Source organism: Anabrus simplex, chromosome 9, assembly GCF_040414725.1.
Source record: "Anabrus simplex isolate iqAnaSimp1 chromosome 9, ASM4041472v1, whole genome shotgun sequence".
In the NCBI taxonomy this organism is placed as follows: domain Eukaryota; kingdom Metazoa; phylum Arthropoda; class Insecta; order Orthoptera; family Tettigoniidae; genus Anabrus; species Anabrus simplex.
Window position 1 is genome coordinate 125,150,063 of NC_090273.1, and position 16,271 is coordinate 125,166,333.

The 16,271-nt window shown below is 37.6% G+C and overlaps 1 protein-coding gene across 1 annotated transcript in view; it reads right to left on the reverse strand.

Moving 5' to 3' along the window:
• Window positions 1–16,271, reverse strand: part of Cka (Connector of kinase to AP-1) — a 256,304-nt gene that overhangs the window by 65,130 nt on the left and 174,903 nt on the right. Inside the window, exon 10 of the mRNA XM_067153572.2 lies at window positions 3,062–3,229. Within this exon, the coding sequence (XP_067009673.2) occupies window positions 3,062–3,229 (168 nt within the window). The remainder of the gene's footprint in view (window positions 1–3,061; window positions 3,230–16,271) is intronic.

Below are 16,271 nucleotides of genomic sequence, written 5' to 3' on the forward strand. Positions count from 1 at the left end.
TTACCGTTATTCTTGCATTTTCTCACCTTCTTAAAGACCACGTTCTAGTACAAAGGAACTTTTCCAAATCCTGTCTGCGGCAGATTCGTAGAATATAAGTGTTTGTTTTGCCTTCCGATATCCTATATTTGTCATGTCGTTGTGAAAACAGCTCTTAACCTGCATAAAAATTCATCTACGTTCGCAAGAATACGCTTAATTAAAAATTTCAGATCTCTACGTACCGTACATTTTGCTGGGCAACGCACACATACACACAGACAAACGCTTCCGGATACCACGGATTGAATGTGGTTTTGCGTGTTGGGGACAGAAAATGGCTTCCAATACCATGGACTTAAAATGGCTTCTTGATATGTGTTCTCTACCTACCTTATGTAAGTTGCCTAGCGACAGTGACTCTATGCATTTAATCTTGGTGACAGCACGTTGGATTGTCATATTCCAATACACGTTTTCCGATGGTTTTTCGTTCATAACTCACCAACGAAAGCGAAAATGAAAATTCCGGCTTCGAGGTGCATTCGGACCCCCTTTCATCTACCTATGTTCAAAATTTCAGATCTCTGCGTGCTGTAGATTTTGCTGGGCATCGCGCACAGACAGACACTTCCTTTTATTATTATATAGTCACAAACTGCAATAAAATAGTTCCTGAAATGCAAATAAAAGTTTTTCTTCTCCTCAGGTGCCAGATTTTCTACAGGACAAGATGTTGAACAGCCAATTACTAAATCATCATCAGCTTTCTGATTCTCTCTCATGTGATAGACCACTTCTAAAAGTGTAGGATATCTTTTTATAACCACTGGCTTAACAAACCTACACAGAATGTCCTTCAACATATCCGTCAGCATTGATCTTATGACATGAATGTGAGGTGCCTGCGACCTTACTATCTGCATCACGGGCCATTTCATTAATTATGGCAGATGTTTTTGTTCTAGCACACGCCTACTTCTTCGCAATGTCTGAATCTGGGGACATCTTTCTGAACAATGGCCCTGCGTGATCAGAACAAGACAATGCAAGGTTATGTTCGACAATGAAATCCGTGAACAAACATTCTGCTCGAGTGACTGCAACATCATCCTTCCCACCTACAAAAAAATTACTTAATTTTTTGTTCCTCTCAAGACAGCTAGCACTATCTTTGTGTTTTTGTGTGACACTGTGAGCTACAATATCAGTTTTCCCTCCATGCGAGATATTTATATCACACTGACACAGAACAAAATGCATAATAGTTTCCTTTATTAGATTGTAAAATGAACGGAAATTCAGTCTTATAGGTATCCCTGAACACTTGGAGATAACGTTTGTTATGTTTTGTAGTCATCATGTGAAGAGAAAATATCACAAACTGTCACTGACACAACTCTCTGAAATACATTGAAGCCATTAAAATTATGAACTAAGATCAACACAAAAGCACTGAAATACGCGAAACTACCACATTCAAAACAGATCAATATGTCTCGTACATTAATAACATACGACTTCGACAGGGGGAAAAGCACAGAACCACAAGAAAAAACACATGGTCTAAAACTCCCAACGAAACTACGCACAGAAACGAGCGCGTGAACCATACAATAACAGACTCAACTCTTTCGTCCCGACCAACGGAGTCCCTAGCAGTCGCTAGTGCGCATGACCTTCTCTGACTCGTACGACGATTGCCGTCCCGAATTCCCACCTGAGCAGCACACATGCTGCTGTAGTGAGCAGGAAATACGATACACGAAGGCAGCGGATGATCCGCCCGCCAAATAAAGCATCAAATAAATATCCTTAAAAATGAGGTTGCGTAAATTACACAAGCACATAAGAATTCGTCCTAGGGGAAGAGTACTGACCGTACTGGAGGTAATATTGGTCAAAAATAGGAAGAAATAAAAGTAAATCGGAAAACCGGAAGACGAGTTAAAAATCGGAAAGTTTCCGGGTAAATCGGAAGGGTTGGCAGGTATGCAGCAGTGATCAGCCATTACAAAAAAGAGAAAAGAAGAAAATCTGACGGCAATATTTACTTTCTAGTGTATTGCCTTACGTGGCGATTACTTTACATAAAGCCATGGGAGGTTTCGGGATTGCTCATTGCTGTTTTGGTCGTAATATAAGACTGTGAATTTTGCGTTTTTGTGTTAAAATGTTATAACCATAATTTCGGAAGCGTTAATGATATTTTTTCTCTTTCCAATTTGATTGTGATTAGTGATGGGCAGAACAGAATATAATACATTCAAAACCATATTCTCAAGTTCAACATAATCTTTAAAATCGATGTAGGCCTAATATACGCGGTACAAGATTTCCATAAACTGACTATGAACAGTATGCTGGTGACCAAATTACAATGGAAGGTTTAAAAAAAAAAAGGGATTTCACCATTGTGTTGGGCGCTTTTGTATCTAATGTGCTTTATTTTATTAGATTAGAGAATTAAAAACTACTTGTGGTCAATTATTGTAAGACTTTGGCTGATCAAAGTTGCTGAACTGAAAGAAGTTTTCAAAGGAAACTGATGAAGATTGCCCGGTAAAGTTTTCAAGATTTTTAAGTCACATACCAGTATTTAATGTTTGAAGCCGGCCCCGCGGTCGGTCTAACTTGCCTGCCTCTCACCCAGAGGGCCTGGGTTCGATTTCCAGCCAGGCCAGGTATTTTAACCTGGATATGAGGGCTGGTTCCAGGTTCACTCATTCTACGATTACCTTTAATTGAGGACCTATTTAATGATGAGATGGCAACCCTGGTCTAGTGAGCCAGGAATAACGGCCGAGTGGATTCGTCACACTGACCATGCGTCACCTCGTAATCTGCAGGCCAGCAATATCTCAAAGAAATGAAAGGGCACCAGCAAACACACATTTACATTAAACATTAACTTAAAAAATATTAGCTGTGATTCTGAGCATTTTATAAATGTACAAAAGCAATGTGACATCTTATGTGTTGTGGAAAAGTTAATTGTTCAAGGCAGTTAAGCCTTAAATTGCTAGAGCTAGAAAAATTGGAAAGTGTAAGGTTGCAAACCATTCACTGAACATCAACAAACCTTGTTCAGATGAATAACTGGAAAGCAGTGGCACCTTACTGGTAGGAGACCAGAGCTTCACAGTACCATCGGCTGAACATGAGAGGAGCTGTAGCCGCTGACTGTGTATGCTGAGACCCCAAACAGCATCGGTATGGCCCTCCATACTACCCGTCAGTACACCAGGGTCTACAACAAGCATTCATAAGAATGAATTGCACTACTCAGAAATTAATAGTAAAACATTCATTAACCAATAAAAATGTAACAAAACTAAGGATAGCAATAAACAACATTAAAAAGGGAAATAATAGAATTGTTGAGAAGAATAACAAATAAAGTTATTTAAAGAGGTATAATTTCACAGTATCACAGCATATAATTTCCAGTTGTAGAAGGTCGAAACTATGAATGCAGTATTTCTCCGAATCCAATAAGTTTTTCCTCAGAATTTTATGTGAAAAATCAAGAGTCGTCTCACATTCATAATAATGAACACCACTCGCAGCTACCATGGCAACCGCACCACTTCCCTTCACACCCTTCACTATTATTTTTACAAAGAAATGCTGAACTAACACTAAGAGCGCGACGAAGACCCAGTGCAGTGGATTCGGTCAAAACTAGTGAAAAGAAAACTGCCAGGAACTGAACTCGGGCCTCTTACAGATAAAAAAAACATATAAGAGATGCAAAGAAACAAAAACATAACAGTAATAAGGGTAAGAACATAAATTGATTATGGAGTAAAAATCAAAAGAAAATAGTATAAGTAAAACAAGGGGGCCAAAAATCAAATAGGTAATATCAGTAATATGTGACCCGTGATTAAAATACACCAGACTCAATGATAATAGTATCTTCACACACGCTTATCTTTGTAAAGGATGTGACGAAAAGTTTGGTATAAGGATTTGGCATCTATATTAATTGGTTGAAGAATATGAATTTAGGTGGGTACAAAACAATTCTTTGTAGCACGCCAGGTCAAGACAGTCATAAGTTTAGAGAGTAATAGCATCATAACACGCTCTCATTCAATTCCTCGGTCAAGACACAAAGACTCCCAACAATAAAATCATGTCCCCAGAGAATACAATCACAAAGTAAAAGGAGCATAAAATGGGAGAAGAGGAAAGCTCTTAAAATTCAACCAGAGAGAAAAAAAGGGAAAAAGGTGCGGTTACCATGGTTTCACGCAAAACAACAAAAATATGGAAAGGCAACCCTCAAGGAATAAAACATATTAAACTGGAAAATAGGTAAGGAAAGCCAATGACGGCAATGTGAAACGAGCAATAAATAAGTAAATTAGGCACAAAAGGTATCACAAATAAAGCGTCAGAACCACCCACGCTCACGCAGAGACCAAGGGGTCAGGTCGTCGCAAATAAAGGGGTCTATAAGAGCATCAACGCACAGCACATAATAAAATAAACAACCGCTCTCGAGCTCAGACAATATGAACCAGAAAGTGGTCCATCAAAGAGACAAAGTGTCTCCAACACCGAAACACACAGAAGCAGGCAAATCGCGTAGTTAGCTTGAATTCATACCAGGTCTATGAAATGGACATGAATTACACAGAACACGCGATAAAATAACACAACATGAGCTCAAGCGGAACGTTAATGAAGCGACCTGAGAGAAATGTCTCTGCCGGGACACAGCAAACAATCACATACACACACATGAATCCGTGTTACCTTCAATTCACAAAATAAACATATTGGTTCAGTAAAAGAAAATCAAGGTTAACACACGAATAAATTAGAAAAAACACATAATGAGGGAAGCTTTTCTAACCCAACCAAAAAGATCAAAGAAAAATAAATACCTCGATTATATAAGCCATTAACATTCTCGAAAGGCCGAGACATGTACAGACATCTTGAATCGGTTAAAATATCTTTTATCTGCCACGAAGGCGACTTGGAAATCCAATCCTTCCATCTTCTCAGGTCAAAAAAATTCCCCACACAACCAACCAGAAAGATAACCCAACAAGACGGGGCAGAAAAGAAATGCTTTGACCTATGCTAACGTATGAGATGCCATCTACCGGAATAAGGAAAGATTACATAGTGGTAACAACACATAATGGGAAAGAGTAATAGATCATAGATAAAAGAGTTCGCTAGGAACGTGAAGACTTCAGAAAAGGCAAACGTACCATAAAATAATACGGTGCGGTTGAATGCTCAGCGCAATTGTTAGATATAAGACTTGTGTATTGTAGGGGGCAAGATGACAAATCAACCATAACTTTTGTAGTCTTCTGTTCACTAAGTTGGCTACCATGTGATCTTGGGCCCGATATCTCACACGTATAACTTACACATAGAAGGAAATTCCTTTCAGTCTGAGACATAGTGGTAGGAGAGTCTGGTGCTGTCACACTAAAATATCTGAGGTATGTGCAGGAAGCTTCTGCTAATAGTGTGCTCACAATAAGAATTAAATAACCAATAAACCCATAGCCACACCCACCGTAACATCGCTCCCTCCAATAGCCTTACACCGTTACAACACGCGCAGTAATACACTCTCTTCCTTCCCTCCCACCAATACCAGCCCCCCTCCAATAGTTACGTCAACGCAAACAGATCCCCCTCCAGCACAAAACTACAGTTATAACACACGTAGCAAGAAGTCTACTGTTGCAAATACTTCTAACTCATAATATTGCAAGCTATCTTTGTCACCGTCAAATGGTAAGTGCATACGATTCTACTTCAATATTTTTCAAATATCTTTTCACACAATTAACTCTACGTTTCATGCTTCCATTTACAGATTCCACTTTTATATGCTTTTTCAACTTGAATATCTGCAAGCTCACAATTTGCAACATTTGAACATCACTTCAAAATTTTGAGATGGTCCATAGTGATCCTATTTGAAACTGTTCTTCAACTTCTATTCACCAACTTCATATCCTCAACGTGTTCTACAACTTCTCCATATGCATCTGACTTTCGTCTTTTATCTTCAAGATCATGATTAACTTCGGATCTCTCGACTAACTTTGACTTTTATTTTCTCTTCTTCACTTTGATTATATAAGATTTTTCGCCATCATCTAATTATAACCGCCAGACTATCAACTTTACTTTTATGCAATCTTACTACTTGTTGTATAACAATCTGTTGTTTTATCCATTGTACTTATTTTAGCAGCCTTCTAATGTTAATTTTGTTAATACTTCCACTATTGTATCTCATCACATTGTATTTTCAAACCATCATTGTTATTTTTAATGTTATTTTACTTCAAATCTCTTCAAGATTTTAAAATTCATTTCATTACTACATGTTATTTAGACGCTTATTTTTAATTTAAGGTTAAGACTATGGCTGATGATGCCTTCAAGGAAGGCGAAACATGTACCACTATTAGCTAACAAATTTATGTAAATCATCCAAGACGATTTTGTATTGATTAGGTGGTCTAATAAATAACTTAATGTTATTATTTCAATCAGAGTCATTGTTGTCACAAACTTCTCCTCTTTATTTTATTTTAACATAAGTAAATGAAAGAAAGCTCAAAGCGACATGAGATTCGCGCATTTTTATCAGGAAACATGAAATTAAGATTTCCACTAACTTTGATGTGTGTACCTCATTAAAGTTTTCTGTCGCCGACAAAAGTTTCCCGCTATTCACAAAATCACTTGCTCAGTACAATACACCAAAAGGCTCTATGTTGCCAACAGTCCAACACTTAGGACATTATCATTGTATACCCAGGTAGCAGCATTATTGAGGTGTGAAAACATAGTGTTCATTGTCAGACCATTGATGCATATCCCGTGAAATATGAAATTATTATTTGGCGCGCACCTGTCACAAAGTAACCCCTGCAGTCACAAAGTAACCCCAGTTTACGGTACATCATCATATGGAGCAATAAACAACTCGCAATAAAATTCAGTGAAAACGGGGGTTAATACAAAACATAAATGAATCTAAAAACTGTGTTAACCTACCGTACACTCAAAGGCCTGTCGCAACGAGGAAAAGTGCAAGGAGAAGAGCATCCTTCATACCCAGCACACCCATGGACATGCTACATCAAAAAGAAATGCTGAAGAAAGAGCAGAAATGTAAAACCAAGAGAAGGAAAGTAGCCTAGCAGTTGGGCTTCATATCCGAATTTGGCAATAATCGGCAGCAAGAAAATTCTGCATGTCCAGTGTGTGAAGAAAAGTATGTTCATCCTCCAAAGAAAGACTGGATTCAGTGTGATAACTGTAAAATGCGGTGGCATAAGACTGCTCAAGTTATGAAGGCAGTGGACGGTTTGTCTGTGATACGTGCCGAGTCTATTCCAATTTAAAACTGTTTTCTCCAGAGTTCTTGTATTCTATGTAGCATATAGTAGTTATTAATTTTAGCAGGAACTTCTAAAAATTACTTTTAATTTATTTTAAAGTTTTTTTTTATTGCTAGTTGCTTTACGTTGCACCGACACAGATAGATCTTATGGCAAAGATGGGAGAGGGAAGGCCTAGGAATGGGAAGGAAGCGGCCGTGGCCTTAATTAAGGTACAGCCCCAGCATTTGCCTGGTGTGAAAATGGGAAATCATGGAAAACCATCTTCAGGGCTGCCGACAGTGGGGTTCGAACCCACTATCTCCCGGATGCACGGTCACAGCTGCATGCTCCTAACCGCACGGCCAACTCGCCCCCGTATATTTTAAAGTATTTTAACCCTTTTGCTCCCAGCGCCCGTATCGTAAATAATGTTTTAAAAATATAATACACTCTCAAATATACACATAACAGACATCAAATTAATCGGGAAAAATGTTGTACTCATATCAACCACTTACACAAACTTAAGTATAGTATACAGTGCAGAAAAAAGCGAGTGAAATCTAGACTAATTTGACTATGTTGTTGGAGGGAACTAAACAGTGCTGATGCCTGTAGGCGTGCATAGAAAGAGCTTTTTTGAATGCAGTGCAGCTAACACCAAATCTGGAGGCAAAAGAAAAAATCTACTTTTATATGCTCAAAGTGCAAAAAGGGATTGCACCCTTTATGCTACCCTCTGCACAAATGTTAAAGGTTATTGGCACACACATGTTTGTACATATATACTGTAAATATATCAACTGTAACTAGCAAAGTGTAATTTTTTGAAAGTTAATGTTATTTTAATGAACAATGACATTTTTGTGGGTTTTCTTATTATTTACTATTGTTATTTTGAACGTATGAAATTTATGTGCCGAAAAATAAAAATTGCTGGTTTATGTTTAATCTTCAATAACGTTAATTTTCTCAAATAAACTTTTGAAAGGTAGTGATTTTTTCATTTTAAAATATTCTTTTAAGATATAGATGGTTGGAGGCCAGCTATATTTTCTTTTGTATTTGAAATTTTGAAGAAATATGAAAAAAACCAGCTTTCTGATTTGGTCAGTAGATTTTGGTAAATTATATATCTTTTTTGCATAACTATTTTTTGCATTTAGTAACTTTTAAGAGTATGAATTTACAAATAAAACATAAGAATTATTCAATTTGGACAATAAATAAGTGAAATATGCGTATTTTAGTAAAATACTACAATAAAGCAAGAAAAGGGCCTGGAATTTCTTGCACACACCCCGCCAAAATATCTGGGAACGAAAGGGTTAACATTTTTCAAATATATGTTCTTTAGAAATGTATGTCCTTGTGTAGTACATAATTAAAATCAAGTTACTACAAGTTTCAATGGTGTGTTTAACAAATTTCAGTGAAGCTCTATGTTGAAGCAGCTGAGAAGAATGTTCGTCATCTTACCCCAATAGGTTCGTCAACTTACCCCTGGCACGGGGCAAGATGATTAATTTACATAAAATTAAACTTATCTACTTTATGAAAAAGCTATTAAACTAGAACTCTGAACATTGCAGAACTGTTGCATAAAAAGGTAAGCAGTAATACAGGTCATCACAGGCGTAAAACACGTCATGTTCTGGTGGAATGTTGAAAAGAAGCTTAGTATTGTTAACCTACCCCGTTCTCCCCTATATTCATTGAAAATGTACACATTTTGGAAAGGATGCATATTTCTTTGGTACAGAAATAAGTATTTATAGTGCATATCATTTTTGTGTTAGATATAAATAATAATACGTCAAACAACACTTTATGAACTTGCTAGTTTATCCCAAAACATCTTTGTCCTGGCAGCAGAAATTTCTAGAATCCATACATCTGCAGAGGATTAAAGGAGATGAAGATGAAATTGTGAAGTATATGCACGAAAAAAGCAAGGAGGGAAATGCCCACAACCTAAGATGCGATACAAATGCGGGCTCGTGAAGTGGTACAACAAAGACAAATTCTCTGAACTTTCAAAGGCTATCATATGCCTCTAATAATAATGATAGGGAAGTAGGCAGAATTTATAAGATACTTGAGTGTGTGTATTTTTTCTCACACTAGATTTGTAATTCATTTAATAAGACTATGATTTCAGAAAGCAGATTTAAACCTGATTACATTTTTTTTTGAAGGAAAAAAGTGGTCATCTTTGATTCAGAGAAATACGGTATGTATTAACTGCCCTTTGAACTGCTAATTGCATCAAAACACTTCAGAGCCAGAATTTTGCCCTGAAAAAAGATCTTCAATTTTGGAATGTGTATGTCAATACACCACAATGAGAACGTGTACTATGGTTAAAGCTATACAGGTAGACCAGAAGACAAAATCTATCAAAGCTACCCAAAGGGCACTGGATTTGGCTAAAAGTTTCAGACAAATCCGATCACACCTAACATAAACATCACTTTTTATGGTTGTTTCTGATGATGATGATGATGATGATAATAATAATAATAATAATAATAATAATAATAATAATAATAATAATAATAATAACAACAACAACAACAACAATAATGATAATAATAATAATAGGGGAATTCTTGGACATACTCGAGGAAGTAATCACCGATGTGGAAGTGATAGTCATGCAAGACCTCAATGCGCAGCTTGGAAATGTCAGAATTGGTAAAGAAGAAGGGATTGGTCCATTTGGATATGGAGAAAGAAACCATGAGGGAGATAAGTTCATTGATTTTTGTGAGAGAAATGGAATGATTGTAGGTAACACTTGGTTTAGAAAGAAGATCACCAGATATGGTTGGGATGAAAGGTGGACAAAAACTGTTATTTTTTGGTGGAGAAAATATATTGTAAACAGTTAATGGATGTAACAGCACTGTCAGGTGAGACATATGATGGAGACTACAGAGTAGTGGTGGCAAAATTGAAAACAGGTAAAATTGTGAGAGTAAAAGAAATGACAGAATAACATAAAAGTATGGAAATTAAAAAATAAAAGAACTTGGGAGAATTTTCAGGAGGAGTTAAAACACCACATCCCCATATCAGAAATAGAAACTGCAAATTTAAAAACATGTTTGTAAGTTGTGCAGAGAATATCTGTGGCAGGACTTTGGTGAGAGTGAAGGAAGAGAAGATACCGTGGAATGAAAAGGTGAAAAAGGGTGTTAAACATAAGAAGAAAGCATCGCAAGAATGGAATATATACAGCAAAGAAGGAAGTAAGATTAAGTATCAGGAAATTAAAAGTTTAAAAAAGTCATAAATGAGGAAAAGAAAAAATGTTGGGAGAGATTCATGCAAGAGTTGGAAAAGGATGTACATGGTGGAAAACGGATGCTGTATGGGTTGATAAATAAGAGAAAATAAAAAATCTACACAAAACAAGTGAAGGAAGAGAGAGGAAATGTAATAACAGACCTAGAGATGATAAAGAACAGGTGGAAAGATTATTTTGATAAATTCCTGAATGTGAGAAATGATGCAGAAGGGAGTGTAGTGGTAAATCAGAATGATCCAGAAATGGAGAGCGATACTGCAATGGCAGAGGTGGAAATGGCTGTTAAACAAATGAAAACAGGAAAAGCAGCAGGGATGGATGAAATGTGTGTGGAAATGATGAAGGCAGCAGGACCTATTGGTCTACATTGGTTATTTAGGCTGAGAAAAAAAGCAAGTACCTGATGATTGGTATAAAGTAGTGATGGGCAAAACTCTTGTTTGAGATACTCGAGACTGACATCACTACTCTCGATGCATCTTCGAGGCCTTCGTAGGGATGGGCATAACTCTCGTTTGAGATACTCGAGCCTAATACCACTATCTCGATGCATTTCGAGACATGCTTCGATTGGACCTCAGCCAGGACGAATATGGTGGAAACAGAAATGATTAGTAAACATAGAACACGAGCTGTCAGCACGGATCAGTTGGCTAAATATCATCGGTGGGTATTATCCTTCACTACGTTTTGTCTTAGTTCGAATCTTCTCTTCAAATATATATATTTTTTTTGCAATCGGAGTTTCGGCTTCCAAACACACTATTATTATTTATAAGCTTCATTTTCCGTATTGATTGGATTCAACTTATAGACAAGAAAAGTGTTCCACCGATCAATACTTCTTTATTGTGAATGAATTATTACACTAGTATCAGTTTCGGCCTATCATGGCCATCATCAGCTAGTACATAACATTTATAGTCATTAGACAAAATAAAAAAGATGTTACGTTAGATCATCCGGATGTCTAATGAAGAATGGAAGTAAAATATATTGCAGTATTGTTATGTTAAAATATTTGTGATTAAAGATGGTGGTGATGGTTACAATAAACTAAAACCTATTTAGTGTACATGGATATTGAGTACATTAAACACATTAAAACATGTAGGCCACAGTATAAAACACTTGAAAATTATAACACATTAAAATAGAAATTCCATCTGTGCTGAACTCTCTGTTCTGAAAGACAATCTTGTAGATATCGAGAAACGACTGGAAATTCAGGAGGCTCGGAGTGACGAAGTGGAACAGTACAGTAGGCGTAATTGTCTCCTTCTGCATGGAGTGAGTGAGACGCCTAATGAGGATATCTATGGAAAGGTCATTGAAACTTTCCGTGATAACCTGAAAATCGAACTGTCCATGGACTACATCGATCGCTGTCATCGACTGGGACGCCAGCGTAGATCGACTGCGGACGTAGTGACCGAGGGTAATCGTCCTATCATAATAAAATTCCTCCGCTACCACCAGCGGGATCAAGTTTGGCGCGCTAAGCGACAGCTGAAAGGCTCCAAACTACTTATAACTGAATACCTCACTAGGCTGAGAAAGGACATCTTGAATAAGGCACGAGACACTTTTGGACTGCGCAACACATACAGCCAAGACGGAAGGATAATCATTCACGTTTCCGGCAAGAAATTCCAAGTGAACTCACTCGCGGAATTACAATCACTAATCGGGCAATATGGTGAAAGCAACATATGAACAATGTGCATTCTGTGTAGTTTATTTATTTTTAATTTAGTGCATAGTTATGAATGTGTGTGTGTGTGTGTGTGTGTTTGTGTGAATCAGCTGGCCACTGTAGTACGAGGAAATTAAGGTAAGCCGCATGTTTTACATTCCGTTAGCATGCTTGAGTTGAGAAGTGCTATTGAAAGTCCCCCTCTTTGCTCCCTCCCTCACCCCTCAGCATTCCACTGCAGGACAGACCCCCAACACTCCCTCTCCAAAGCCCTTTCACCGGAACATACGTCTGGAAGGACACGACTTGCCACTGACCATTCCTCAATACTTTCTACTTCCTATTCTACCCATACCATTTTAGAGAAGGAACTGATGTCATTTAATCGCGCCCTGTTGTGTGCGTATGTCAACAGCCAATCCATCGTTACTCACCTCGACGAACTGAAGATGATATTTGAAGACAGTCCTATTCATATCGTTGCTGTAAGCGAGAGTTGGCTCCGTAGTTCGATTCCCGCAAGCATGGTTGACATAGCGGGTTATGATATTCACAGACATGATCGGACGAACAGACGAGGTGGTGGGGTCGCCCTATATTGTAAATCAATGCTCAAGAGCAAAGTTGTTCACACGTCTACTCCTGCTGTAAAAACGGCTCCTGAATATATGTTTGTAGAGGTGCTTGTCAATTCTGTGAAAGTACTTGTAGGTGTAGTATATAGGCCTCCTGACGCAGTGCGAGATTTCCATGACTTCGAAGACAGCTTACTGAGACTGCTACCATCATACGAGCACGTGATACTTTTTGGAGACTTTAACACCAATTTATTAACTCTGAACAACGACGCCTCACGACTACAAAATATTTTTAAATCCTGTGACATGACTATATTACCCCTTAAACCCACCCGCCACGTCCATACTTCCACTATTTCCGCTGATACATTCATAGACCTAGTAATAACAAATAACCCTCAAAAAATCCTTCACCACGGTCAAGTATCTGTTCCTGACATATCTAAACATGACCTCATATACTTAGCATACTCTCTTCGCGTGTCGAAGTACCGACTGAAATATGTAACGTTTAGAGACTTTAAAAGGATGAATTTAATACAACTGAGACAAGATGCACAACTCTGCCCCTGGTATGACATAATGATGAAGAGTGACATTGACGAGAAAGTAGAAATTTTTAATTCCCTTTTACATGAATTGTACAACAAACATGCACCAAAGCGTTCTGTGAGAGTAACACGTCCACCCTGCCCTTGGCTGACTGCTGATGTTAAGACTATGATGAAAGAACGAGACGCACTACACCGACGCTATAAGCAGACTCAACTAGCTGACGTGCATGAGCAGTACCGTGTTCTTCGAAACCGAATTAAGCTTGTAATTCGTAATAAGAAATTTAATTATTTCCAGCATTTAAACAAAAACATTAACACTGGTTCCACATGGCGACAACTTCGGTCACTGGGTATTGGCAAACCACTTGCGAAGCATACTGATCCCGAGGTGTCCCTTGATGAGTTAAATACATATTTCTCCACGGAACGTCTCACTCCTGACACAACAACAGTACAAAACACCATTGACAATATATTAAGGCAACAATCCCCAGTCCGTCCTGTATTTGAATTTGATACCGTTACAGAACATGAAGTAAGAAGGGAAGTTAATTCAATAAAATCTCACGCAACAGGAGCTGATGAAATTCCCATTTCATTTGTGACTTACATAATCGACATAATACTGCCCATTTTTACGCATTTACTTAATACCTGTCTTACTTCAGGCAAAATCCCAATTAAATGGAAAGATGCACTCATTGTCCCTGTCCCAAAAATCTCTCCTGCAAGCAATACATCTGACTACCGACCTGTCTGCATCCTCGCAGCACTTTCTAAGGTTCTGGAGAAGATAATGCATAAACAAATTGTTAAATACTTGGAAAAACATTCTGAACTTGATCCCTTACAGTCTGGTTTTAAGAAAGGACACAGTACTGCAACTACACTAATCAAAATCACGGATGACATTAGACGGGCTATGGACGAACGAAAACTGACTATACTTATCCTTCTAGACTTTAGCAGTGCGTTTGACACTGTAAATATAGACATATTGTTAGCTAAGTTACAAAAACTTCACATGGCTCATTCTGCTATTCAGCTCTTGGGCTCATACCTCAAAAACAGACGACAGCGAGTTGTATCAAACATGAAGACTACAGAATGGAGGACTAAGCTATCTGGCGTTCCCCAAGGGTCTATTCTTGGACCTCTGTTGTTCTTAATCTATATTAATGACATTTCTTCTCATCTGAACGACTGCAACTATCATCTTTATGCCGACGATCTTCAGATATACTCACACTTTAAGGTCCCCGACACTGACAAAGCAATCCACCATATGAATTCAACTTTAAATTCAATTAGCTCGTATGCTAAAGAGAACTGCCTATTAATTAACCCGAAGAAAACGCAAGCAATCATTATAGGACAATCTAGACTTTTAAATACACTAAACATCATACAACAGCCTAACCTCATGCTCTGTGGAGAAGCTATACCTTTTCAGAAGTCTGTAAAAAACCTAGGCGTTGTCATGAATGACACATTAAACTGGAATGACCATATAACAAGTGTCTGCAGAAAAGTCTATGCATCTCTTCACCCCCTAAAAATGAAACAATCCATTCTTCTACACAGCATGAAAATAAAACTTATTCAAACCCTCATTTTCCCAATAATTTATTACTGTGATGTCGTATTAACTGATGCAACTGCAGAACAAACTATGAAACTTCAAAGGGCAATGAACTCTTGCATACGATTTATATTTTCTTTGAACTTTAGGACACATATTTCCCCTTACTATGAGAAGCTATCCTGGCTGAAAATTGATCAACTAAGGAATTTACATACTGCAACACTAATTTTTCGACTTCTGAACAAATCTACACCTGAATACCTATCCTCGCATTTTACTTCCTCTCATCTTTCCATGGACATAATACCAGATCGACTTCTACCCTTATGACACCGGTTAATCATTCATCTGTATACAGTCACTCTTACCAAGTGTCTGGGGCAAGGCTATGGAACACACTCCCTGTCAGTATATGTAATAGCACTTCAACAGTCTCATTTAAATGGTCTTGTCGAGATTTCCTCTTAAATACGTGACCAGCTTGTATGAATGTTAGTGTGTATGATTGCAAGCGTGATTTAGAACTATTGTTAGGTGATGTAGATAGGCTAGATAATATTAATCATTAAAAATAACAATTATAATTTGTTATAATATTACTCCATAAATTTAGGTAGTTCCTAGGGTCTGCTAATGTTATTTTACCAAATTATGTGATTATGTACTGTACGTAGTGGTTAAGTGTAAGAGAGGGCCGTGAGCCCTAACTTCACCACATACAAAGGCATAAAATAAATAAATAAACATAAAATTTGAGTTCATGTTGTGTAGCACTCATTCTTCAATCTTCTTGTTGTTGTTGTGCTAATTTAGTTGTGTTAGGTGATCGTCGAGAATGTTCTATGGCTGATGTACTTTATATTGATGTGCTGTAGGAACTCGTATCATTAAAATTTGTTTTCTTGAACACCGAGTACTGTACAATTCAACTGTACTCTAGTAAGTTTTATATATATTGCGAGACAGGGTTTGGTTTTAGAGCAGTTGGTGGTGGCACCTCTCACGTCTATGCACGTTATGTGGTTGTTATCTGTAAATATAAGTTAATGTAAGTATAGAGTCTGCATGAAGGAATGCCTAGTGTATGTATGAAAAGAGTACTTACTATTATTGTTGTGGAGGTTGTGTACTGGTATGTTCGGAAACTTGCAGTGTTCTGCTACGAGTATGCCTGGGGCTCA